This window comes from Trichoderma aggressivum (assembly GCF_033847375.1).
Source record: "Trichoderma aggressivum f. europaeum strain CBS 100526 chromosome Unknown scaffold_036, whole genome shotgun sequence".
In the NCBI taxonomy this organism is placed as follows: domain Eukaryota; kingdom Fungi; phylum Ascomycota; class Sordariomycetes; order Hypocreales; family Hypocreaceae; genus Trichoderma; species Trichoderma aggressivum.
The window spans coordinates 300,610-324,295 of record NW_026946402.1 but is presented as its reverse complement, the minus strand read 5'-3'; the positions used below and the strand labels follow the sequence as shown (position 1 = coordinate 324,295).

General features: G+C 52.1%; 10 protein-coding genes across 10 annotated transcripts; 5 read left to right on the top strand and 5 right to left on the bottom strand.

Annotated features, from left to right (window-relative positions):
* Positions 1–506: 506 nt before the first annotated feature.
* Positions 507–1,979, top strand: Triagg1_7893 (uncharacterized protein; the record flags this gene model as incomplete). The annotated part of the gene is made up of 4 exons (XM_062902678.1): positions 507–658; positions 728–1,136; positions 1,209–1,603; positions 1,670–1,979. The coding sequence occupies 4 exons, from the start codon at positions 507–509 to the stop codon at positions 1,977–1,979; spliced, it is 1,266 nt and encodes a 421-aa protein (XP_062753226.1).
* A 422-nt stretch (positions 1,980–2,401) lies between these two features.
* Positions 2,402–4,721, top strand: Triagg1_7892 (transcriptional regulator family: Fungal Specific TF; the record flags this gene model as incomplete). The annotated part of the gene is made up of 3 exons (XM_062902677.1): positions 2,402–3,357; positions 3,416–3,538; positions 3,611–4,721. 3 exons carry the CDS (start codon positions 2,402–2,404, stop codon positions 4,719–4,721), a joined length of 2,190 nt encoding a protein of 729 aa, XP_062753225.1.
* Positions 4,722–5,012: 291 nt separating this feature from the next.
* Positions 5,013–6,963, bottom strand: Triagg1_7891 (uncharacterized protein; the record flags this gene model as incomplete). Its single annotated transcript, XM_062902676.1, has 5 exons — positions 5,013–5,735; positions 5,802–6,170; positions 6,228–6,673; positions 6,714–6,801; positions 6,946–6,963. The coding sequence occupies 5 exons, from the start codon at positions 6,961–6,963 to the stop codon at positions 5,013–5,015; spliced, it is 1,644 nt and encodes a 547-aa protein (XP_062753224.1).
* A 1,281-nt stretch (positions 6,964–8,244) lies between these two features.
* On the top strand, positions 8,245–10,556 carry Triagg1_7890 (uncharacterized protein; the record flags this gene model as incomplete). Its single annotated transcript, XM_062902675.1, has 3 exons — positions 8,245–9,042; positions 9,264–10,067; positions 10,191–10,556. 3 exons carry the CDS (start codon positions 8,245–8,247, stop codon positions 10,554–10,556), a joined length of 1,968 nt encoding a protein of 655 aa, XP_062753223.1.
* A 169-nt stretch (positions 10,557–10,725) lies between these two features.
* Positions 10,726–11,169, bottom strand: Triagg1_7889 (uncharacterized protein; the record flags this gene model as incomplete). Its single annotated transcript, XM_062902674.1, has 1 exon — positions 10,726–11,169. The coding sequence occupies one exon, from the start codon at positions 11,167–11,169 to the stop codon at positions 10,726–10,728; it is 444 nt and encodes a 147-aa protein (XP_062753222.1).
* Positions 11,170–12,443: 1,274 nt separating this feature from the next.
* Triagg1_7888 (uncharacterized protein) lies at positions 12,444–13,349 on the bottom strand (the record flags this gene model as incomplete). Its single annotated transcript, XM_062902673.1, has 1 exon — positions 12,444–13,349. One exon carries the CDS (start codon positions 13,347–13,349, stop codon positions 12,444–12,446), a length of 906 nt encoding a protein of 301 aa, XP_062753221.1.
* Positions 13,350–13,946: 597 nt separating this feature from the next.
* Triagg1_7887 (uncharacterized protein) lies at positions 13,947–14,603 on the top strand (the record flags this gene model as incomplete). Its single annotated transcript, XM_062902671.1, has 1 exon — positions 13,947–14,603. One exon carries the CDS (start codon positions 13,947–13,949, stop codon positions 14,601–14,603), a length of 657 nt encoding a protein of 218 aa, XP_062753220.1.
* A 126-nt stretch (positions 14,604–14,729) lies between these two features.
* Triagg1_7886 (uncharacterized protein) lies at positions 14,730–16,331 on the bottom strand (the record flags this gene model as incomplete). Its single annotated transcript, XM_062902670.1, has 4 exons — positions 14,730–15,676; positions 15,755–15,920; positions 15,985–16,105; positions 16,174–16,331. 4 exons carry the CDS (start codon positions 16,329–16,331, stop codon positions 14,730–14,732), a joined length of 1,392 nt encoding a protein of 463 aa, XP_062753219.1.
* A 302-nt stretch (positions 16,332–16,633) lies between these two features.
* On the bottom strand, positions 16,634–17,617 carry Triagg1_7885 (uncharacterized protein; the record flags this gene model as incomplete). The annotated part of the gene is made up of 2 exons (XM_062902669.1): positions 16,634–16,973; positions 17,034–17,617. The coding sequence occupies 2 exons, from the start codon at positions 17,615–17,617 to the stop codon at positions 16,634–16,636; spliced, it is 924 nt and encodes a 307-aa protein (XP_062753218.1).
* A 1,851-nt stretch (positions 17,618–19,468) lies between these two features.
* Positions 19,469–21,866, top strand: Triagg1_7884 (uncharacterized protein; the record flags this gene model as incomplete). Its single annotated transcript, XM_062902668.1, has 2 exons — positions 19,469–19,609; positions 19,674–21,866. 2 exons carry the CDS (start codon positions 19,469–19,471, stop codon positions 21,864–21,866), a joined length of 2,334 nt encoding a protein of 777 aa, XP_062753217.1.
* Positions 21,867–23,686: the final 1,820 nt, after the last annotated feature.

The window sequence follows — 23,686 nt, the reverse complement described above, 5'->3', positions numbered from 1 at the left end:
AACGGGATCTCCTAATGATGTGTTTTTGGTGTTGATGTACTATAAGGAGCAAGCGCAGAGCTTTTTTTGGCTACCAGGTATAGAATGATGTGTATTTCTTTTCTCACAACTTTTCCGGTTCAAACATGACTTCGGCGATTCTTTTAGAAGGCGAAAAGAAAAATAGCATGCAGAAAAACCCCTAAATTCCAAGGTCTCAGTCCAATTGTCACTTTTCCATCCATCACGGGCATCCCGAATGTGGCATGACGTCTACGGCGACCGGAGTTGAAGCCCATTCTCCGGCCACATTCTTCGGATATGCCTCAACAACAACACCGGACATCTCATATGCGGTAGCTCGCCGACTGAGTCAGTCGGCGAGAGCGAGAAATTTTGGCATTCGAACATTGTTGTTGATTGATCCCCTGTATATATAGATCAGGTATCAAGGTTGATGGGAGCATCCTCACCTGTCATTGAACAGCATCATTTGACAACTCTTCATAACCACCGATTCAATTATCATGGCTCCCCCTACCGTTCTCATCATTGGCTGCGGCGTGGCAGGGCCTGTCCTCGCCATTCTTCTCAAGCGCAAAGGCTATCATCCCATTGTCTTTGAAAAGGTCCGGGAACTGGGCAATGCCGGAGCATCGCTCATGGTGATGTCGAACGGGTTAGTACTTTGTTACACAGCAGCAAGATATTGAACACGGTGCAGAAGTACTGACGTCTGAAATTGCAGCCTCAAAGTCTTCAACTTGATTGGAGTTGCAGACGCTATCAAGGCCGAGTCTCTTCCCCTCACAGCCCTCTGGGATGCCAAAGCATCAGGAGATGTCCTGGGCCAGTCCAGTCTGCCAAGCACATTTGCCGAGAAATACCAACAACCTGCCACTGGCATCAGGCGAACCGTTCTCAATCTACTCCTGAAGAATAAAGTGCTGGAAGAGGGCATTGAGGTCAGAGAAGGATGGGGGCTGGTCGATATTCAGGAACACCAAGACTCAGTGACAGCAACTTTTAGCAACGGTGAATCCGTGACGGGATCTTTCCTCATCGGATGCGACGGAATCAAGTCTGCATCGAGAGCTGTTCTACAGAAACAAAAGGGAGTTGAAGAAGGTGCTCCTTCATTCACGGGTCTCACACAGGTTCGTCCGATGACAAGCTGATCGATTGATATGATGTCGGAATGCAAAGTGGCTAACAAAAGCTATATAAAGACGGCCTTCCTATCAGAAACCCCAGAGGCCCTTCGAGACATGGCAGCGATGCGCAATTGGTACGGCGATGGAGTTCACGTCATTGCATATCCGGTTGGTCCCAAGACCATGTCATGGGCCCTCACACAACGAGAGACGCAGGAGAGAGAAGAGACATGGCGCCCCTTCACAGCGGACGAAGTGGAGGCTCAACGAGATGCCCTGTTGGAACTCCTCGACGGTTGGGATGCCAATATTGCCCAGGGAGTGAAATCGGCCGAGCGCATCATCAAATTCGGCCTCTTTGACCGCGACGAGTTGAAGCCGGAGCAGTGGTACTCGAGACGCTGCGTGTTAGTCGGAGACGCTGCCCATCCCACGAGCCCCCATCTCGGCCAGGGCGCGAACCAGGCCATGTAAGTGACAACGCAATCACCACATCATTACCACTTGTATTCTAATTATTTGGCTTCACAACTCAGGGAGGATTGCTACCACCTGAGTAGCGCGCTGCCGAACCTCTCCACCGATACCCAAGGCGAAGATTACAACAAGAACCTCGAAGCTTTGGGAAGCAGCCTCTCGGAATCCATATTCCGCCCCTTTGCAGAGAAGCGTCAACCACGGACGTCAATCCTCGTCAAGGGCGCTCGCGCTCTCGGTGAAAAGCGAGTCGCCGTGGGCCCCGAAAAGGGCAGAGAGCGAGACGAGGCCGTTGCGCAATCATATGAGGGCGCTGCCGAAGCTGTTGTCGCCAAGTTTGAGGGGCTGCTGAGCCAGCCGTTTAATTAGATCCAATGCTTCGAGTAGCGCATCAAGTTAATTTGTCGACGATTAATGAATTCATTGCTTCCCCAAAGATACATGTACATATTAGAACAATCAAAGAGGAATAGCCGCCCGGTTTGTGTGTGTCTGTTCGGGGTTCGCTTCCAATGGGGACTCGGCGAATGACTCTGATCTGTCGATTCTTGAGTCCAAAACCAGCCAAAACTAGGTCGAGCAGCTGAAAACCTTCCAACAAAAGCTTAACCCAGAACCTCAATTGGTTTCTCTAGCCTTCAATTCTTAATTCTAGTCTTCTTCTTTAAATCCTTTGAATTCCTTTTTAAGCTTTTTTTCTTTCCTTTTTTTTTTTTCTTCTCTGCCGCTTTGGCTGTGTCTCGTTGAACATTGTCCGACCGGGGATCCTTTTCCTTTCTCCGAACAGCCCCATGTCCGAATCTCCGGTCAACCTCCGGGTCGGCATCGACAGCCTCAACAGACCCCAGCGCGGTGGCCGCAAGCCCCTGAGCTGCCTTGCCTGTCGCCGGCACAAGCTGAAATGCGACCGCAAGGTGCCCTGCGGCACTTGCATCCGCTATCATCGGGAGGCTCTGTGCCGCCAGAATCCGGCACCTCCGAAGGGAGGCCGGGCCAAGGCAGCGGTCCGGGACATTGATATTGATGCTGGATCGGAGCTGGCGGATGTTGATCTTGTAGAGTCGGAGGGTTTTGGTGAGCCTTTGGAGGTCCCGTCCCGAGATCCTATTGTTGCCGGATCTACGGACGTGGGTTTGGTTCGCCTTCGGAATAGCTTCAAAGCTCCCGGAGCTGATATCAAGGACACTGCTTTCTTTCTCCGGGCCCTCGGCTTGGATGCTAATACCACGTCGATCCCTGTTTCTTCACTTTCACAGCTTCTGGCTGAGATTCAGACCGCTGGCCAGCCTTCCATCTTGTGGCACATGATGGAGGGGGCAAACAGGAGACGATATTGGGAGACGCAGCTGCGGTCTGCTCTGCCCTCACGGTCCATGTGCGACCTACTTCTCAACTATTACCTTGATCACATCAACTGGATCTTCCAGATTACACATGTTCCATCATTCCGTCGCGAGTATGAAGAGTTTTGGGATGCCGGGGATGACCACGAGCTGGACTTTATCTTTACGGCCCTCGTCTTCACCATCATCTCCGTCAGCGCCCTGTACATTCCGCCGGCAACGGTGGAAATATTCGGCTGTCCTAAGGAGTCGGTACGGGACCTTGCGCATGTGTGGCATAGGGCCTCTCATCAGGCATTGGTAGCTGGAGACTATGAGTCGAAGCCGTGTATTGTGCAGCTTCAGACGTTTTCTATTACGCAGTTTTACTGGTATGCTACTAATGGGATTGATGCGTTGAATTCGTAAGTCATCGATATGATACTATATCAAGATGTTTTGTCCGCTAATTAAACTGTATAGACGGCTGGGGCAAGCTGTGCGGACTGCCCAGAATCTGGGACTGGACAAAGACTTGACCCCTTCTCAAACACTGCATGATGAGATGAGGCATCGCATCTGGTGGGATCTCATTGATTCAGATACGTAAGTACCCAATGCCGTCATATCTGACCATTCAAGCAGAACTTGAACTGACCAATTTCTTTAACCAAAAAGATTCCAATCCATCTGCCTAGATCGCCCTCCACTCATCCGCTTAGAGTCCCCGGGAGTTCCTTTTCCACTCAACTGCAACGACAGTGACATCACCGAGTCATTCTTACAACCACGTTCCCACGACGAACCTACTATTATGATGCTCAACATCTTCAGAGCTCGGTTCTTCAAGTTAATGAACCACCATCTTTGCAATGGCAATGCCGACGATGCCAAATCTTACGATGCCATCTGCAAGTTGGACGACGAAGTTGTCCAAATCACCAGAACTTACCCCTGGTTCTTTCAGCTCGACCAAGATGGTCGGCCACCACCGCTACCGCAGCCCCTTGGAGAAATACTCACTTGGCAAAATCACATCATCCGCACATGCATCAGCACGCAGCGCATCCGAATGTATCGCCCATTTCTATCTCCCCGCCTCGGAGACTCGTGGGCGAAATGCATCGAGGCAGCGGAGGACGCCTTGGCGGTGTATAGAACTATCCGGACCAACAGATCGACCACTTCGCTGCAAAAGTTTCTTCCTCAGGCGTATCAGATTTTTTCCGTTGCTGTGACGGTCACTGCGCTGCTTCTGGTTGAGGGCTCGCTGCCGATATTGAATGTGCGGCAGCAGATCAGGGACATGGCGGAGGATCTTCTGATCATGGAAGACCAGGTCTGCGTGTCTCCTGTTGCTAGTCGCGGGAGACAAATACTGCTCAAGATGTTGAACTTGGTGGACATGGGGAATAATGGAGCTGCAGCATCAGATCAAGATACTGATGGCTTGGTGTCAGGCATAGGCTTCATCTTTGGTGGAGAGCAAGCCGCGCGGACATACATGCAGCGACTAGCATCGCGAAACAAGAGACTCAAGGCGTCGACGACGAAGCAGCAGCCGACGCCGACTTCGATGGAGAGCGCGTCATTCTCCCAGGGTCAGTTCAGGGGGGTAATTGATGATAGCACGGCGAATGCGTCTGCCGTGGAGACGCCGGTAGAGTATATGGATGGGACGCAGTCGATGGGGGTGTACCAGATGAATCTGGTCATGGATGATGTGGTGTTGCAGAATTTGTTGAATTTCGATATGACGGCGCTGATGACTGATTCTCAGTATGGTTGAGAGTGGGCTGTACGGGATGTGCTTAACGATACCTTGAATATGCTCTTATTTATCTTATTACATGATGAATCGAAGTTAGGGGCATAGGATTTCCTATTGCTGTGGAATGAATCAAAAGTTTATCAATTAGGATGTAGTCCACCCCCAAACTAAAACTCCATCTCAGTGTCAATCCAGTAGAGGCTCTTCCATGAACATCGCAATATCCATGTCTGCCTTCTTCTACTATCTCTATAGAGACGCAGTCCATGACTAACAGTCTTCTACAAACAAAACTCGGCTCACTTGACCTTATACTGCAAGAATACTTCTCCCTCCATCCTGAGTGATCCTCCCCCGGACCCGAATCTTTAGGTGTCCATAAGACAGTTTGATGAGCTGCGGGCTTGCTTCCTTTGCAACATGCGTCCCATCAGTATCAGCCCAATCTTTGTTCGCAGAAGACACGTTTTCTGTTTTAATAGCCGTCGTTCGCACGCCAACTATACCCGATGGGCAGAACAGCAGAGCTTCTCCGCGTCGCAAAGCAACAATCTTGCCGAAGAGCTCTGCGGCAACATCATGAGGATTTTCACCGAAACTTCTAATGCCGTTAACATTTTCATCACCATTGGGTACCCCATTTGCGGTGTGTTGACCCTTGGACAGTAGTGAAAGGGATGCGCCGGCCAAGTGTTTCCTCAGGCTCTGCAGCCAGTCTGGCGAAGTAAATCGATGCACGATAGTGACAGAGCATAGGTCCAACAGTTTTGGAGATATGGTGGGCTCTTGAGTCGATATGATGACTCGAAGTCCCAAATGGCGTTGCAAACGAATGTTGGATAGAAGCGATTCTGTCAGCACTTGGCATTCAGCCGTGTCCGTCATGAATTTGTGCGCTTCGTCCAACGCAACCACACGGCCGACTTGAGGACTCTGCTCCAGGAAGAGACTGAGGCAGATATTGAAGAGTGAACATGCCGTCTCCTCTGTCACGCAAGGGCAGGACAGATCGATGATGGTGAGCTGGCCGCTCTGCATAAGATTTCCATTTGTTTAGCGTTGGTTGACCAATATTTGTTTGAGGGTAGGATAACTCACTTTAGGCTCCCAACTATTCGCTTTACCTTGGGCCTGAATGGCCTTCTTTTTGGAAATATGAACAACTTGCTCCTTTACCATGAAGCTCTCCAGAGTTTCAAGGCGCTGCTGAAGAGGTTGGATTTGGGCAGGCGTCAAGGCGGCATCCAGTAGGCGCTGCTTGAACTCGCGGTAATTGAACGTGGTTTCTTTCTCTTGCTGCTCAATTCGCAAGTCCTTCAGAATACGCTGAACCACATGCATATACAGTGGCATGCCGCCTTGGACGGAACTGATGGCCATTAAGTCCATCATCCTCTTGGTGTTCAGGTCAGATTGGTTTATCCGAAGAGTCTCGACCCGAACATTTGGAAGTCTCGAGTAAATCCCCTAGCAAATTGTTAGTAAGATAAGCCTTTTGATCGTAAGTTGCCTGCCGTGACGCACCTCAATTTGCTTCACATTTGTTGGCGGGCAGAGAACTCTGACCGAGATCTTTTGGACTGAAGCCAGATAGGCAGCCTCACAAGGCGAGCCTCTGGAAGCAGATACCCAAGGATCGTAATGAAATACGATACCCGTTAATGGGCGATGCAAGACACTGGCTTTCGACTTCATTAGACAGTTCTCTAAAATGCAGCTCAAAGTGTGACTTTTCCCAGAGCCCTGGCTCCCACAAATGAAGACACTTGATGGAGTCGAAGTGTTAAAGAAGAGCCTGGGATCCTTGGGAGCAAATGCGGGACTGTTTCTAGCCGCAGATGTATTTTCAAGGATGCCAGCAAGCAGGCCGTATTGAGCAAACGGCTTCTTGGTTGCCGTTTTTAAAGACGATCCATATTCATGAACAGCATGGGTGAAGATGGGGGTTGCGGCGAGCTCTTCCGCATCTTCTGTACTGTCATCCAAAGACAATAGAGAAAGGTGAGCTACCAAGCTCGAATCCATAGCGCCTGTCCTGTTTGAGGAAGAAGAAAAAGTATTGCCCAAAGAGGAGGACGAGAGCACCATCCAACGCCTTCTGGGGGCGTAATTAGAAAGTGTCTTGTATGATGAATGCCGCAACGTAAGAAGATGGTGAGGCAGGCTCAAAAATGTCATGTTCTAAGACGGTATCGAAAGAAGGGGGAAAGAGGGGAAAGTTGGCGGCAGATCACTTAAATACCCCAGCATTTGATAGCATTCACTCAATGGATGAGTTGTTGGACTTTTCTGTGGGAGGCCGACAATGTCTCTCGACTCAATTTCGGATAACAACTTTCATTCGCCGCGTTGTGCATGACGGGCAGGCTTCCATACACCACGCGACTCTAATGTCATACCGGCATATAGTGTCTCATTAGCTAGAGTCGGTGAGTGTGATAACAGTCACTCGACCCTCTCTCTCTCTCTCTCTGACTGTACATGTAACTACTAGGTAGGTATCACCATATGAAAATGCAATTCACTGTAGTCGCCCCGCATCTACCTATGGCTCGATTCACTGAATAGTTACTGGCCTAGGTAGCTATTGAAAACACCTTGGAAAGCATTCTGCAAGTTGCCGATAGTTTCCATTACTCAAACTCGAGGACTGCATCCCCCTTGCTTGGTTGACCCATAGATATCTAGCAGGCTGCGTGTGGCAGGCAAGTGGAGGACAGAAAACCCGAGACTGTAAGATTACGAACGTCCACGCGTTAAATTATACGCCTGTTCTTTAGATATTTGCTACTATATCTATATTTCTTTAATACTTACTACTATATTTATATTTCTCTCGTATCTGCCACCATATTATTATTCTTCAGTAACTGTTACTATAGTTATATGATTGCATTCGGGTGCTGGCTGGATAGGCGTTCCCTTAGGAAAGCCCTACGTACTCAGTTGATTAAGTGCTTATATTGTTATGAGTATGCACTTATTTATCTTGCGGTCTCCCTTTTTCTGACCTCTGCTTGGCAGGTAACCAACCTCATGTGTTAGCAGAACAGGTGCCTAGCCTTATCTTGAGATGTCTTAGGTAAACTGAGACCATTTTTGGAGTTTGGTAAGATTGACTCTTTGTCTATTTATGCGAGGGACACGGACTTTGTGTTTCACAAAAGTTGAGAAATACGACGCTTCTACTATAGGCGCCTCCGGTTCTACTAAGCTTACACCTAAATTAACACCTCAGCGAAGAGGTTCAAGTTGTATCCCAAGGTTGCACGAGAGATTTAACTCTCTGGGATAGATGGTGCCATAATATGTGCATCAATATTAGTTACCCCTCGATTATCACGAGTATCTGGTTGCATACATCACTGAGGTGGTTGGATCGTCACGCGGGGTGCGAGCTAATAACGTCATTGGATCTTGGAAGAATATCCGTAGATGGTATTTTGACTCAATCATTCTGTCTTCTGTCAACGTCAACGAAAATTCATATCTCAGACACTCTCATGATTATTACAGCATCAACCAAGAAAAAGTGAGAAAAATGCCCAGTGTCGACACTTCCATTCACTCAGCACCGAGCGGTGCCGCTGCTCAGCTAGCAGCTCGCCATGCAGACGAACAACCCCTCAAGCTATATGGAGGATGGTTCTGTCCCTTTGTCCAACGAGCCTGGATCACGCTGGAAGAGAAAAAGATACCCCATCAATACGTGGAGATCAATCCATACAAGAAGGAACCAGAGTTTCTCAGGCTGAATCCCCGTGGCCTGGTGCCCACTCTCGCGGTGCCCGTCGATGCGGCCGGAACGGAGCAGAAGCCGCTCTTTGAGAGCTCCATCATCATCGAGTATCTTGAAGATGCATATTCAGACGAGTCCAAGTACGGCCCTCGCCTGCTGCCGTCGGATCCATATCAAAAAGCCAGGGCGCGACTATGGATAGACCACATCAGCACAAGAATCATTCCCGCCTTCTACAAGTTCCTGCAGCACACTCCGGACAAAGACTTCAGCATTGATGAGGCACGAGAAGAGCTCCATGGCCACATCAAGACTCTTGTGGCGCAGATGGATTCCAAAGGTCCTTGGTTTTTGGGGGAGAATATCAGCTTGGTGGACATTAGCTTGATCCCTTGGGCGAAACGGCTATGGCTGCTTGATTACTATAAGCCGGGGGGGCTCCAGCTACCACAGGGAGGAGGCGAAAAGAACGAGTGGACAAGATTGAACTCGTGGATGATGGCCGTGGAGAATCGTGAAAGCGTGAAGAATACTTGGAGCGCGAGTGAGCAGTACATTGATGTTTATAAGAGATATGCAGAAGACACAACAAATTCGCTGGTGGGACAGGCAACGAGAAAGGGCAACCGGCTTCCCTAATGGATTGAAAGAGGATCTACGAATGAGATTATTTAAACATTGAATAACTGCAAAATTGAAAATACACTTTTGATTGAACCTTTTCCATTACAGTTTCGTTGGTCGAGTCTAGGGTATCAATAAGCTGGAAGCGTTTACAGTGCCACACTCACTATATCCACTATCGGATCGCAGGCAGATAGCAGATCGCAGACAGCTCCAAATCCATCTTCTTTCATCACAAACTGCTCGATCCCAACATCGGCATTGCCGCCATGTCGAACCAACAGGCCTCGCGATTCACGCCCCAAAACAAATCAACAAACGAGCGACTGTCGACAAACACCGTCGGCCTCGTCGCCCTCTCCGACTTTCGCAAGCGGCGCGCAGAAGTCCGCGAGCAGCAGGAGCGCGAAGCCCGCGAGGCTGCGCTCTCAGGCACGTCAAAACCGGACCGCTCGCTGACAGGCACTCCTGACAACGCTGGCAGTGATTCCGCCGGCAGCGCTGGCCCGGGACCGCTAAAGAAGAAGCTGAAGAAGAAGGCGAAGAACCCAAGCAAGAAGCTTCTGTCCTTTGGCGGCGACGACGACGACGACGACGCTGGCGATTCCGAAAACGTGGGCACGAGCGCCGCTTCTGAACCTTCAAGCGATAAAGATGGTGCTCTAGGCGAGAAGAAAGCCAAGATCAAGGCGAATGCTGCGGTTGGCTTGGCCCCCAAAGCGGTGACAAAGGCGGCGCTGCGCAAGGAAGCTGCCGAGAGAGAGGCTCTGCGACGCGAGTTTGTCGCCCTACAAGAATCCATCAAGGCAACCGAGATTGCGATCCCGTTTGTGTTTTACGATGGCGCCAACATCCCCGGCGGGACAGTCCGCATGAAGAAGGGCGACTTCATATGGGTCTTTTTGGACAAGAGCCGCAAGGTGGGCGCGGAGCTTGGAGTTGGAGAGCAGGCAAATGCACAGAGAGCATGGGCTAGGGTTGGCGTGGACGATTTGATGTTGGTAAGAGGGACTGTCATTATTCCTCACGTAAGTCTTGTCTATTCATGCAGTCGTCCATCTATCACTATGTGCTTTCTATCGCTTTCTATCGCTTTCTATGCAGAGACGCTAATTCTTATGCAGCATTACGACTTCTATTATTTCGTCGTCAACAAGAGCCTTGGCCCGGGTGGCAAGCCCATCTTCGATTACAGTGCCGAAGCGCCGATCCGCACAACTTCGACCGACTCCGACTCTGACCTTTCCTCTGGTGTTTTGGTGACTGCGGCTGCCAAGGCGGCGGCGGCTAAAGCGCGACAGCCAGATGTCTCAACGCTGGAAGGGTTCGGTGAGGACCCGACTCTGACCAAGGTGGTGGATCGTAGGTGGTACGAGAGGCATAAGCATATATACCCAGCCAGCACTTGGCAAGAGTTTGATCCGGAGATGGACTATTCGGCGCAGATTCGGAAAGACACTGGTGGAAATACGTTTTTCTTTTCGAAATGAAGAGGTTGAGCGCGTGTATGGAGCTCGAATGGAAGAATCGAGCAGCCAAGAAGCGGCCCAATAACCGTTGGGCTTGTCGCCGATCCATGCAGCTGGATCGTGCAGGTGGGAGTTGTTGTTTCCTTGATTGGGTATTTCAGAAATACGGCCAATCGATGAATCGAGGCAATCAGCCAGTCAATTGCCACAGGGCGAACAAGGCAGGGGCGAGAATCAGCCAGCCCGGCCAGAAGACGATGAGGAAGATGGCGTTTCCGCAGCCGAGGATAAAGACTGCAAATTCGTAAAAGATGCGGGCGCGGACTTTCTGGATGCTCTTGGAGTCCCAGACGTCGACAATTGCTTTGCTGGACATGGCGAATGCGTGCTTGAGGATAAATGCGGAGGCGAGAAATGCATAGAAGAGAGCATATCGCGTGCTGATGAGGAGGGTGGAGGAGATGAAGTAGGTTTGCAGGCAGATGAATGAGGAAATGTGCTTGAAACGATGATGTAATTGAAGGGGAATCGCGAGGGTTCTGCCAAGGCGGGCAACGACGGTCGAGTGGGGCCGGATGGCCACGGTGGGCTCGAGCCGAGATGCCGTCAACAGGGTGACTTTGTCCATGTCCATGCTGAGATGAGATGAGATGGAGATGGAGATGAGATGCGATTCACGAGCAGAAAAGGGGGAGATTTGGATTTGGATGCTGCAGTGCCATGGCCCGAGTAGTGGATGGACGGGAGACGCCGGGGTGATGGTGATGGTGATGGTGTTGTTTATATCAAGGGGCCACCACCACTACGAGAGCCCAGCATTGCCGGCTTGGGACACCACCATTATTCTATTTGCAGCCTGGTTGAAAGATACCTGGATTCGATTAAATTGCCTTCCCGGTGCGTCCAAGGGTGGTCTGAGACCCTCCAACGCAGATCCGCCCTTGAGAACCAACCACATCCCGTCGCTGAAGCAGATGCCGGTTCCCCCAGGTCCGATTTCTCGCGACCAAGAATGCACGGCAGCCGAAGCGAGACACGCCTAGCCCGCACATTTTCTCTTTCCGGCGCGTTACTCGCTACGAGATAGGCATGCGAGTGAAAAGATGAATACGGAAGCGTGGAGTTGGTGCAACGGCCGATTAAACCCCTCAATGGATGGAGCATCTCGGTGAGGTTCGTGAAGCCCACGTGGGGGAGGTGATTCGTTGGGTGGATGGGCGGGTTGAGGCTTTGTGAGATGGATGAGCGCGATGGAGAGATGCTGGTGGCAAAGGTTATTGTTGATAATTAAATGAAATGCATGTTTGATGGAATAATGTGCATTTTGTGAAGAATGGCTTTCCAATAGATGAAGGCATCAGCAGCAGGTGTTCATCGAGGTGATTACCTATGTACGCGGATGAAGTAGTAGATACATACTTGCACACTCCAAACTAACGCACGATGTAAGCGCCCGCCCGGAAGTGAGTTGCATCTCGCGTAACAAGGGCCCTGCATGCATGAATCAGACGCCCTCAACGTTTAAACGGGCAATTAGTTGAGTCGTTGAAGACAAAGGTGGTGGGAGAGAGAGAATAGAGGCGGGCTTGGCCTTGGCCTAGGCGCCACAGGGGAGCCCACGTGGTGATGGCCTAGATCGGCGTTGGTGGGATTACACTACTAGTTGGGAGGAATTTGGATGATTCAAGATGAGAGACATGATTGTATTGATTTGGCTGGTCGTGGGGTTTCAGATAGACTGTTTTCAACGGCTTGTGGTTGTTGTTTTGCATTCGTGGGTGGTGCTCAGTTGTGACTAACACACGGTGTATTTCTCCATAGATGTATCGTCTAAATTATAAACGTTGAACATGTCAAAAATACAGAACATCACAAGCAATAATCCGTCTAAAAAAAGACATCAAGTGCTCAAAACACATGGCCTCCTCCATCAACAACAACATCCGCCCCATTCATATAAGACCCAGCCCTACTCAACATCATCACCACCACCCCAGCCAGCTCCTCCGGCAACCCCATCCTCCCAGACGGATTCCTCTCATTCCAAATCTTCCGTGCGGCAGCCAGTCCCACCCCCTCGTTCAGCACCGTATCCATGTATCCCGGGCTGATGCTGTTCACCGTGATGCCGTATCTCGCCCACTCCGCCGCCAACGAGCTCTTGAGCATGAGTAGCGCCCCCTTGCTAACGTTGTAGGCCACCTGCGGCTGCGGAAAGTTGACTCTGTGCGCGGATATCGACGCCGTTAGGATGATTCTGCCTCCGTTGCCTTGCGAAACCATTGCTCGCGCTGCTGCTCGGGCGCAGATGAACGCCCCCGTGGTGTTGACGTCGAGGACTCTTCGCCATTGCGAGATGGGCATGTCCAGGGCGTGTGCGCATCCCACTATCCCGGCAAGACAGACTAGCATGTCGACCGAGCCCAGCGTCGTGACCGCCTCATCAATGGCCTTTGTGACGGCTTCTTCGTCAGTGACATCGACTTCACGAGTCTCGATATTGACGTCGGGGAACTCGTCCCGCAGCGCCTGGACCGCATCCCGCGACGCTTCGACGTTGAGATCAAGCAGCATCAGGCCCGACGCCCCGTGCTGCAGCACCGCCCTGGCCACGACCATGGCGATGGCGCCGGTGCCGCCCGTGACGACGGCGTTGCCGGCGATGCTGAAGCGGCCGGCCGCGGAGGCGCGGGCGGCGGGGTGGAGAGCGTCGATGCGGGCTTCGGCGGCGGGGGAGCGGCCTTGGGCGAGGGTCATTTCGGGGAGGACGCGCTTGGTGAGGGCGTCGCGGTCGGAGGCGTGGGAGGCAGCCATGTTTTTTTTTGCGATTTGATGGATGTGATGTGAGTGATGTGAGTTGTTGTGGATGGTGTTGATGAGATGCGGAAGCTTGTTATGTCGATCGGCTAAATGGGCGAGGACATGTTATGTAAAGATGCAGCTCTCTGGCCCCATCTGCGCATTCGTTTCTCAATTGCTATGATCAAGATATACATACAAACTATGATTTTAATCGTGTAAATCATTCAAAATATGTCGATAGCTTTAGCAATAGATACCCTCTTGTCTGGCTGCTAGGAGCAACCCACAGCTGGGAATCGTCACTTGTGTACTGAGGCCTCCGCCACAAGCATCTCTTCGGCCTCAAACATTGGCCAGCAGCTTCGTAGACACAAAATCGAAGCCATTACAAGAACAGCTCGACCGCCTTGCTACATCTCGAATATAATTCCCTTTTAGGATACTCCGTCAACTGCTTCACCCATCAAAGGGCGTGCCAACTCAGCCCCCCCACTCTCGTATAGCGGCTGAAGCCTCACTTCCCGCTTCTCATCTCACATACAAGTCTCTCACAGTCTCCCACTTACACTCACTCATCCTCACTCAACAAAAAGAAACAAATCAGCCACAATGACTGCCGACAGCGACCAAACCCACAAAGATGCCACCCTCGTCTACAACTACCACCGCATGGACATGCCCCTCCTCCTCGCCGACGCAATCTTCTGCCTCTGCAGCCTCGACACCCGCGTCGCCGCCCACGCCGCCCAGCTCTACCTCGACGGCTTCGCCCCCTACCTCATCTTCTCCGGCGACTCCGGCATCCTCACAAAGGGCCTCTTCACCGAGCCCGAGGCCCTCGTCTTCGCCGCCATCGCCCGCGACATGGGCGTCCCCGACGACCGCATCATCGTCGAGCCCAAGGCCCGCAACACGGGCGAAAACGTCCGCTTCACGCACGCCCTGCTGCGGGAAAGGGGGTTCGCCTTCAAGAGCCTAGTGTTGGTGCAGAAGCCGTACATGGAGAGGAGGACGTATGCGACGTTTCGGAAGCAGTGGCCTGAGGAGGGGACGCTCTTTGCTGTGTCGTCGCCGCCGCTGAGCTTTGACGAGTACCCTGATGCGAACAATCCGAGGGATCTTGTCACGAGCATCATGGTGGGGGATTTGGTTCGCATCAAGGAGTATCCGGCGCGCGGGTTTCAGATTGAGCAGGAGATTCCGGATGATGTGTGGGAGGCTGGGCAGAGGCTTGTCAAGGCGGGTTATGACAAGCATTTGCCGTGAGAGCTTGTGTGATGTGAAGATTTAGAAAGAAGCTGTCAATTAGAATCGACATTATTAGACGAGACAGCATCAGTAAACTTGGTTGAATAGAGAGCACCTCTGAGAGAGTAAAGCGTCAGCCATCTCCTAAGCCCCCTTCTTCGCATCCTCCACGGCCTTTTCCGACGCCGACTTCAAGAACCCTCGAAAGCTCTCCAAGGCCGTTTCATCATGCCCTTCCAACCACCGCGCTTCAACAGAGATATCCACTCTCCCAACTTTCACGGCGACTCTGAAGCCAAACGCGCAAATCTGCTCCTCAACCGTCGGCTTTACTGCTTTCTCTTCCCCATTCGCCTCCATCTCCATCTCTCGCTTCTTCCGCCGTCGCCATGGCCGTCCCCATACCTTATCAACAGCCCTTCCAATCCCTTCGAGTTTCTCCCTATCCCAGTTCCAGGATATGAGATCTAGTGCTTCAATGGCACCGCTCAAATTCTCAGCAAAGCCGCCCACGCTCCCTTTTAACGGCATCTTGTAGGCAACCACCTCCGTAATGGCTGGCAAGATACCCCTCGATAAGGCCGCTTTGGTTCCTCTCGCAACGCTCTGCGCAGGTCGCAAAGGCCGGAAGCTCCACGCAATCGCCCAACGTCTCGTTTTGTTGCCCTGTTGAAACTCGGTGATGGCGTAGTTGTCTATCTTGTGCTCCCGTAGCTTGTCCACGATGTGCGTGAGACTTGATAGGAAGCCCACCATGGCGGTGTACCACTGGACCCGGTCGCGCAAAACGAGAGATTCCTCAAAGATACGGTTAATGAAGCCGACCTCGCCGCCTTGCGTCACCATCTCTACTTTCGCGCCGGTGCAAGCTGTAAATGGAGGCCGAGACTTCTCCTGTGCGCTCTTTACCATTGCTTCCTCGGATTCGTAAAAGGGTGGGTTCGTCATGGTGAAGTCGATGGAACCCTTCTTGAGATGGTCCAGCGGAATGAGGGCATCGTCGGGTTGGCGGCCAATAACCTGAATCCGGCTGTCAAAGTCGTTGAGCGTGACATTCTTCTTTGCCCACTCCAAGCTCTTCTCATCGATGTCTTTTTATAAACCGATGTGTTAGTATGTTCTGTAGTGATTCTAGCTTGGACCATGCAAACAGAAGCAGGAGAACGTACCAGTTGCAATAAATGACCACGCGCGCTGGGCACATCCAAGCAACGGGTATATGCAGCTTGCCCCAGTGCCGATATCCAGACCTACGGCTTTCCTGCCAGGCTCATCATATGATGTCGTGTCTAATAAATCCTTCAACCACAGTATGTAATTGTGTCTATTCGCGACCTAGCCTCATATGTTAGGGTCTGGCCTTACCTGCAACGGAAAGTAAAAACACAGCTTAACTCACTGGAGGACATAATCGATCTTCTGGTAGCTCAATACTGAGATCGAAGTCTACCTTGAGCAAGGTCTTGGTCAGCTGCATCACGGCTTTGGGGTCGTTAAAGTTTAGGTCGCGTCCCTTGATGCTGTTTCTCACATTAGCTGAACCGTCCCGGAATATGAGACAAGTCTAGGGAAGGGGGAAAAGACAAACACGGCAGCAAAGTCTGGATCTAGGAGAGCGATGGCCTTGAAATCGGGCGCCCTTGTGTACAAATTGCGAAAATATGCATCTTTGGACTCCTTGGCCAGCGGTCTATGGGATCTGATCCCAGCTTTGGCGGGCTGGATGCGGCCCAGAGCATCTTCCATGACTGCTATTGGCGTGGAAGCCCAAGTTCAACCAGACGCGATTCTTGATCTGCAGTGTAGCGGGAGCTTTCAGAAGAAATTATGATGAAATTAAAATAATGCTCAAGCTATCGACGTGGTATGTGAAAACTAAGGAAATATATGAAAGAGCAACCCAAAGCCGGGTTGCGATTTGTGCACAAGCTTCGTTACAATCATGCACCTTTAGTAGGATATGTATCGTCATCATCATTCTCGCAGCCAATTCACCATTCCAAAGCCCCCATTAGTAGAAAAGCGGCCAAACTCTATGCAAGCTTGCTTCACCACAGAATTACTCTCCACCTCCATCCGTCCAGAAGCTTCAGGTCCTTTTCGTCGATTTCCTGGTTGCCGTACTCGAGTCGCTGGGAGAGCTTCTTTAGGCGCTTCTGCATCGTCTTGGCCACGCGTAAAGTCACCTCGTTCTGGAACACATACATGACGGAAAAGACAAAGAATGCGACGCTGGCAAGGCGATGATGGCCGAGAACCGAGTCCTTGATTCGCGCGAGGAGGCCCTTTGATTTGCGGAATGCGTACTCGGTGTTGTTAGAAGAAGCTCGCGACTCTACGTCTGTGCCTCGGCGGAACAGCTTGCGCACAAGAGGAATAAACGACGCGCTGGAGGTTTCAACTCAGTAAGGGGGTCGCAAAAAGGAGGAGGAGAGGCGCGGATCTTACATGAATCCTCCAAACAACCATCGTCGCCATCGGTGGTTCTTGGCGTTCTTGACCAGCCTGCGGACCTCGTCCTGAAGCGTCCGCAGCTCGCCGATCAAGAGGCCGGTCTGGCTACGGATCTGCCACTCCAGATCCACCTGTGATGAGTAGCCAAATGCGCGCCGCTGGTTCTGGAGGTAGATGAGGTGGGAGAGATTGCGCTGGCAGTTGGACTTGACGTCGGCCAGCTCGAGCTGGGGCATCGTGGGCTTGTAGGGGGACTGGAGCTGTTGCATCGGCCTGACCGGGTACTCATACGGCCTCGGGGGGAACTCGTGAGGCTTGGGATAGCCGTTGTCCTTGGGGTAGTCGTTGGCCTTGGGATACTCGTTGGGCCTTGGCGGGAAGTCGCTGGCCTTGAACTCGGCCGCGCGCGTAACCGGCGTCGCCCTGGGCAGGTCCATGCCGTTGTGGTGATCGGGATGCTGGTCCATGGCCGGTCGCATAGGCAGAGGTCCTGATGATGTGATGCCGAAAGCTCTACTGGACACGGGCGACTCAATGGGCTCGGGGTCGAGCGTCTTCAAGGGCGAGCGGGAGTCCATGGCGGGCAGTCTATGGTTGGTTGGTCACGCAAAGCAGAGGGGAGAAAAGAGAAAAGACGTCAAGAGTCAAGTCACGGCTTTGGACATGAGCGAAAGGCTTCCCTGGATGGAACCTGGTGAGCGTAAATTGGAGGTGGCTGGTAAGGCTATGGCTATGATAGCACTATTGCATTTTATTACTCGTACACGGCCATGACCCCTACGAAGCTGAGGACGGTTAAAAGTGGGGGTTTGGCATCATCCCGTACCGCCAGTATGCAATGTGTCGGGGTGGTGATGAGTGTATGCGTATATCCGGGAGGATTGACACCAGGTGGGGGGCCTGAATTGTGCATAAAGGGCTCCATCCATGCATGGCCTTGCTGGGGATTGCACAGTAGCGCAGCAGCACGAGGAGGAATTGATTGGGGGCAAATGCTGCTTCGTGCAATTCTCATCTTCACGATGTCCTTTATATTCAATAACAGAATCTCTTCCAATGCTCACCACATCATTCAATTACCACGGATTATCCGTCCCACGATATCCACTATACACACATCCACAGCCTCGCCATGACCCTGACTGAGCACAAGGCCTCACCGACAAGTTGGTGTAAATGAATCCCACATCTCCTTGCCAAGGTTCTTCCACAGTCTGTGCAGCTTATTAAGGGCCTCTTCTGTTACCCCTAAACCCCTTTGTTAATTTTTCAAGAATCTTTTCCCAATTATCCACTGCTTTCGCCGTCTTCATCTTCTCTTCTTCCAATGACAAAGACGTGCCGTTGCGCGCTCATGAGAACTCTGAATCCTCTGCCGGAGCAACCCGATACTAATTTACTAAAACGCCACGAATAGCTTCTAAATTTCCCACCTCATCTTGATACCTAATATTTCCTTTTTGTTTTTTCCTAGATCTTAAACTCTTACTGAAAAGTGTAATATCACATTTGAGCTCAACATGAAGATTCTCTTATCCCTACCATATGCATACCCACTACTATACTAGCTTGCTCTAGATACCTTGGATCAAGAACAATGCATGTACCTACTCTGGAACAATTCTGGTTGCCTAGAACGCCATTTCCCGGTAGCTGGCTTCAATTATAGGCGGGTACACGTGTAGCCCGACTCCAACATGCCCTAAAACCACGTAACTATAACACAAACCATCTACGGCAGTTTCATCAACAGGGACGGCCAATATCCATCTCAAGTATCTCCAACTCGAGCTCAGCCACTTCAGCTCAATCAGTTGCCGGGCCAGACCAAAGCGGAACCGTAGCCGTCGTCTCATTGGCAGTCAACAAATTAAGACTATTCCTCGAGCCATCTTAGTGTCAGGTAGCCACTTTAAAAGTCACGGCCATGACGCATCCGTGACCAGGAGGGAGCCAATAATTGGCAACCTCGAAACCGGCCAGATGCCAGTATCGCGTCATGTTTGTTAGTTGGAAACCCAGACGACGTGGCATATGCAATCTCGGGCGAATCAGGCGGCGGACAAACGTCGAAGCAATGAGGCCAGCGTGACTATGATATGCAATTACACGCTTCTTGCCCCGCGTCTGCCTACATGTACGCTGCAGCCTACTGATCTAGGAAGCTACTGGAGTGGAAGCCAACTTGTTTCGTCTAAGTAGATGGTGAATACGCCTTACATTCGATGTTTAAGTCGTACTGTTTCTTGGCAGCTACATGTCTTCACCCGAGTTATAAAAAGACTCAGACATCCCTCCTTCACTTTCACCCATTTTTTGCTCAAGCATCATCTCCTTCGTATTACAAGGCATCCACTATAGTCATTCAATTTGTAGCTCAGTTCAACCAGGCTATCGTGTCAATCCGTCTGAGTGAAGAACAATACACAATGGGTGCCTCAGCTGCCATCAGTGAATTGGAATCAGTCCACAAGATTGAATATCTGGCCAGCGATCTCAACACACCCTCGGTAACCCTCTTTCCCTCCAGGGCACAAGTATATCGAGAGATTAAAGGCCTTCAGCTCAAGGTAAGCTATCCCGCTAGTTCAAGCAACCTGTCTTTAGCTCCCATCAACTAACACTTCACTCCAGCGAGGCACAAATGAAGTCACCATTGTTGGACTCAGCCAAACCGTCGACTCAGATTCCATCAAGGTCGAGAGCATTGGCAGCGCTACCATTACCAACCTGGAAGTTGAGGCTGTGACTAACCGCCAGCTCTTCCACGAGGTGTACCCGGAGTCCGACTCCGAGTCCGAATCGGATTCAGATGAGGAAGAATTCTCAGAAGATGAGGCAAAGGCAGAAAGCCACGAACTGAAGTCGGCCAAGGACTCGCTTCAAGAGTCTCGAGATGCGTTGGCCGCCGCCCGCGACAGCGCAGGCAACGCACAAAAACGGCTGAATCTCTTGGAGGCTATTGGCATTAACAACAATCAAAAGAACGGCGACTCTATCCAGGCAACCCTCGAGCAGTACAAGGATGAGCGCAAAAAGGCCTTTCAAGACCTGACGGACAGCAACAACCTCCAGAGGTCACTCAGCAAGGATGTAGAAAAAGCCGAAAAGAAGTACAACAAGCTGCAGCGGGAGGAAGACAAAAAGAATGCAAAGGAGAACAAGGCCAAGGCACAAGCGAAGAAGGAGAGGGAAAAGAAAAAAGCTCTCAAGGACCGGCTCAAGGGCGAGGCCAAGAGAGAGAGGCAGCGCCTGCGCGACGAGCAGCAGCAATTCTGGCCACTCGAGGTATACAGCGTGCGCATCACCCTCGAAGTTGCGGCCTTTACGCCCATGACTTCCCGTCGAGGCTCCACGTCCAGCGATGTCGATGCCGTCAAGGTCTCGGTGGCCGAAGCCGAAGACGACGAGGATGCTGGTCCTATCGAGGTCGACCTAGCTTTCTCGTACGTCACGTCGGCGGCTTACTGGACGCCGGCCTACGACCTACAGCTGTCGACGACAAACGCCTCGGCTACGCTCTACTTTGACGCCATGCTCACCAACCAGACCAGCGAGTCCTGGAAGAGCTGCAAGGTCACCCTCTCGACGTCGCAGGCAACCTTCTCCGGCCTCTACGACACGATCCCGACGCTCGTCCCCTGGCGCATCAAGCTCGCCAAGTCGTCACAGTTCTTGGGAAATCAACCCGACATCACTCGCAGCAATGAAGAGACGACACATTCGAACAACCGCAACAACAATCACATGCATGGTCCGATGGTGCTCCATCAACAAAACCGCAACCGGAAGATGATGGTGAAAAAGGTGGCCGTGCCAAGCAGCATGGTACAGCCAGCAGCAGCGCCGCGAGCTTTCTTTGGCAGCGCTCCGGGTGGTGCTCCGTCTCTGCCTCCGCCTCCGCCGGCACCAATGGTGGCATCAGCGGCCTTTGGAGGGTCCGTAAACCCATACGCGCAACAGCAGATGCAGGCGCAGCAACAACAGATGCAGCAGCGAAACGGGATGGCGGCGCTGCAGTCAGAAGGCGTCCTCAACGACTTCGACTTTGACTCTTTCCTCAACACAGACGGCCAGGAACCCCTCGGCTTCGACAGCTTCGAAGCCTCCCTCGTGGAAGAGACGGGCCTGACGACGACCTACGACCTGCCCGGCCTCAAGACGCTCGTGCCCAAGTTCAACGGCTCCAAGCAGCGCGTGGCCCGCATCCCCTTCTCCAACGTCGTCTTCAGCCACACCGTCGTCGCAAAGTACAAGCCCATGGCGTACCTCAAGGCCAAGCTCAAGAACAGCAGCAAGATGGCCCTGCTCAAGGGCAGCGCCAGCCTCACCCTCGACGGCACCTTCATGGGCAAGACGTCGCTGCCGCGGTGCAGCTCCGGCGAGTCCTTCAGCCTCAGCCTGGGCGTCGACCCGGCCATCAAGGTGACGTACCCGAAGCCCGACGTGCGCCGCGCCTCCGTCGGGCTCTTCACCAAGGAGGACAGCGCCGTCTACGTCCGCACCGTTGAGCTGCGCAACACGCGCGCCGTGGGAGGCAGAGCTGTCAACTTGCTCGTGCTGGACCAGGTGCCTGTTTCCGAGGACGAGCGGCTGCGCGTGGAACTCGCGTATCCGCGGGGCCTGGCGATCGACGGCGCAAACGGGGTTGCTGTGGGCGAGCCGGGCAAGATGAGCAAGGACGAGAACTGGGGTAAAGCTTCGGCGAAGCTGAAGAAGGACGGCCAGGTGACGTGGGACGTGAGCCTGAACGCGGGCAAGACGGTCAAGCTTTCGCTCGAGTATGCCGTGTCCATGCCGAGTGGAGAAACAGCTTACCAAGTTTGACGGGTAGTGAAGGCGTGGTTGGCGGTGGGTTTTGTTCATGTAACGGGCTTTATATTGGCTGGGTTCCTGTGGTTCTGGTATAAGTGAGGCCCTATCTGAGACGATCTGCCCCATGCATGAGCTTATATGCATATCAATAGGTAGCTATTTCATTTGACAGGTACATAGTGGAGGGGCAGTAGTAGAACCTAGCATCAGATGTTATACATGACATATTAGCAACGGCATCCTATTCCTATTACAGCTCAAGTCATGTATAGACAATGCGAGAAAATCTCAAATCTTACATCTACACACCCCCGGCTTTCACGTAACATTCCCAAGCAACACATTTACCAACAACCACTCAAATGCCTAACACAAATTCCACAAAGTCCATGGTATTCACTCGATAGTACTCGTCTGAAAAAAGAATGGCTGCTCCATCCAGATTCGCCTTGTGCAACGCCGCGGGTGCAGCACCGCAAAGTAAAATAAAAGTGTCCAGAACCCGGGCCGGTCTCGGATTAATTTCCGGGTGTTTAAGCTTAAAAGCCAGGGACTGTTTTAACATGGAAAGAAAACTGCCGGTTACTGTACTGTAGAACTGTAGAATGCTCATACCGAAGCGCTGAACTGTTCACCTCAAGGCCGACCCCGGCTGGAACTGAAGATAGCCGAGGCTTGCAGTGGCCGTTCGGAGGCGGATTCATCTTTGCCGCTCGCGAAGCGCCAAGACGCTGCTCCGTCTAAAAGTAGCACAACAATGCAAATCGTAATAGGTACTCCGCACTACCAGCTTCCCTTAGCACCGCACCGCACTCCCAGGCCCTGACTCTCCCTCCGCAGAAAAAAAAAAGACAAAATGTCCTCGTCCAACCCTCCCCAAACTCGGACATGTCTCGGCCTCGTCTACCAAAACGACAATCCCGTTGCGATCCCCTTCTTTTCGGCCCTCCCAAAGTGGAGCCCCTCCAACGCCGGCCCAGAAACAACGAAAAGGACCATCACGTGATTTCCCTTTTCCCGGAGCCGGCCGCCCACAATCTCGTCTCCATCCTGTGCCGAGAATAAGCCGGGATCTGGGTCCCGGGTAACGTTTCGCGGCGGTTGCCCCATTTTTTGTAGCTCGTAGCTCGTCAAACTCGTCCATGCGATTTTGCCTGCTTGCACTTCTCTTCCATCTTTGTTAGTGCAAATCCCTTACTCCCCGTAGCACGAAGGGCTTTGCTCCACCCCGGGACAGCAGATGCCGCTAGCCGTTGAATGAGAAGCCATCGGCTGTTCCGAGTACCGCGAGGAAATACTGGAGGCAGAGAAACGGAATTCATTCTTTCAACTGCTGCCTACGGTGCCGCCGTGTTACAGCAGGCGGGAAGCTCACCGGGGCACAAGACAAAGAAGCATCGTGGGAAACGGCGCAGCTCGTGCTTGTGGTCCGGGGGCAAGACACCCACGACTCGTCCGTTGCGGCACTGCGGTTAAATGGCTCATCCAACCGCCGGTGCCTTTTTCTGCTTTGCTGTTGGTACTGCCGTCGGCACGGGGTACGTGGGATAGCCTTTGGACGGTTCAGGACGTAGTGCGGAGTGGTGGCATGCCCATCTCGGTATAATGCTTACCTGCACTAGGGCCCAAAGGAAAGAAAGAAGAAGGGGAGGAAAAAAGGGGTTGGATTATCTCATGTAGGTAGCACACACCGTACCGGCTGGGACCGGAAGATGCGGAGCGTGGGAGACGCGCTTGCGAGCAGCTTGGATCTCAGATCTGGCAGCCGCTGCTCGCGGCCCTCGACACGTCACGGCCCGAATCGCGCTGCCATGTCTTGTCTTTGCCGCAGT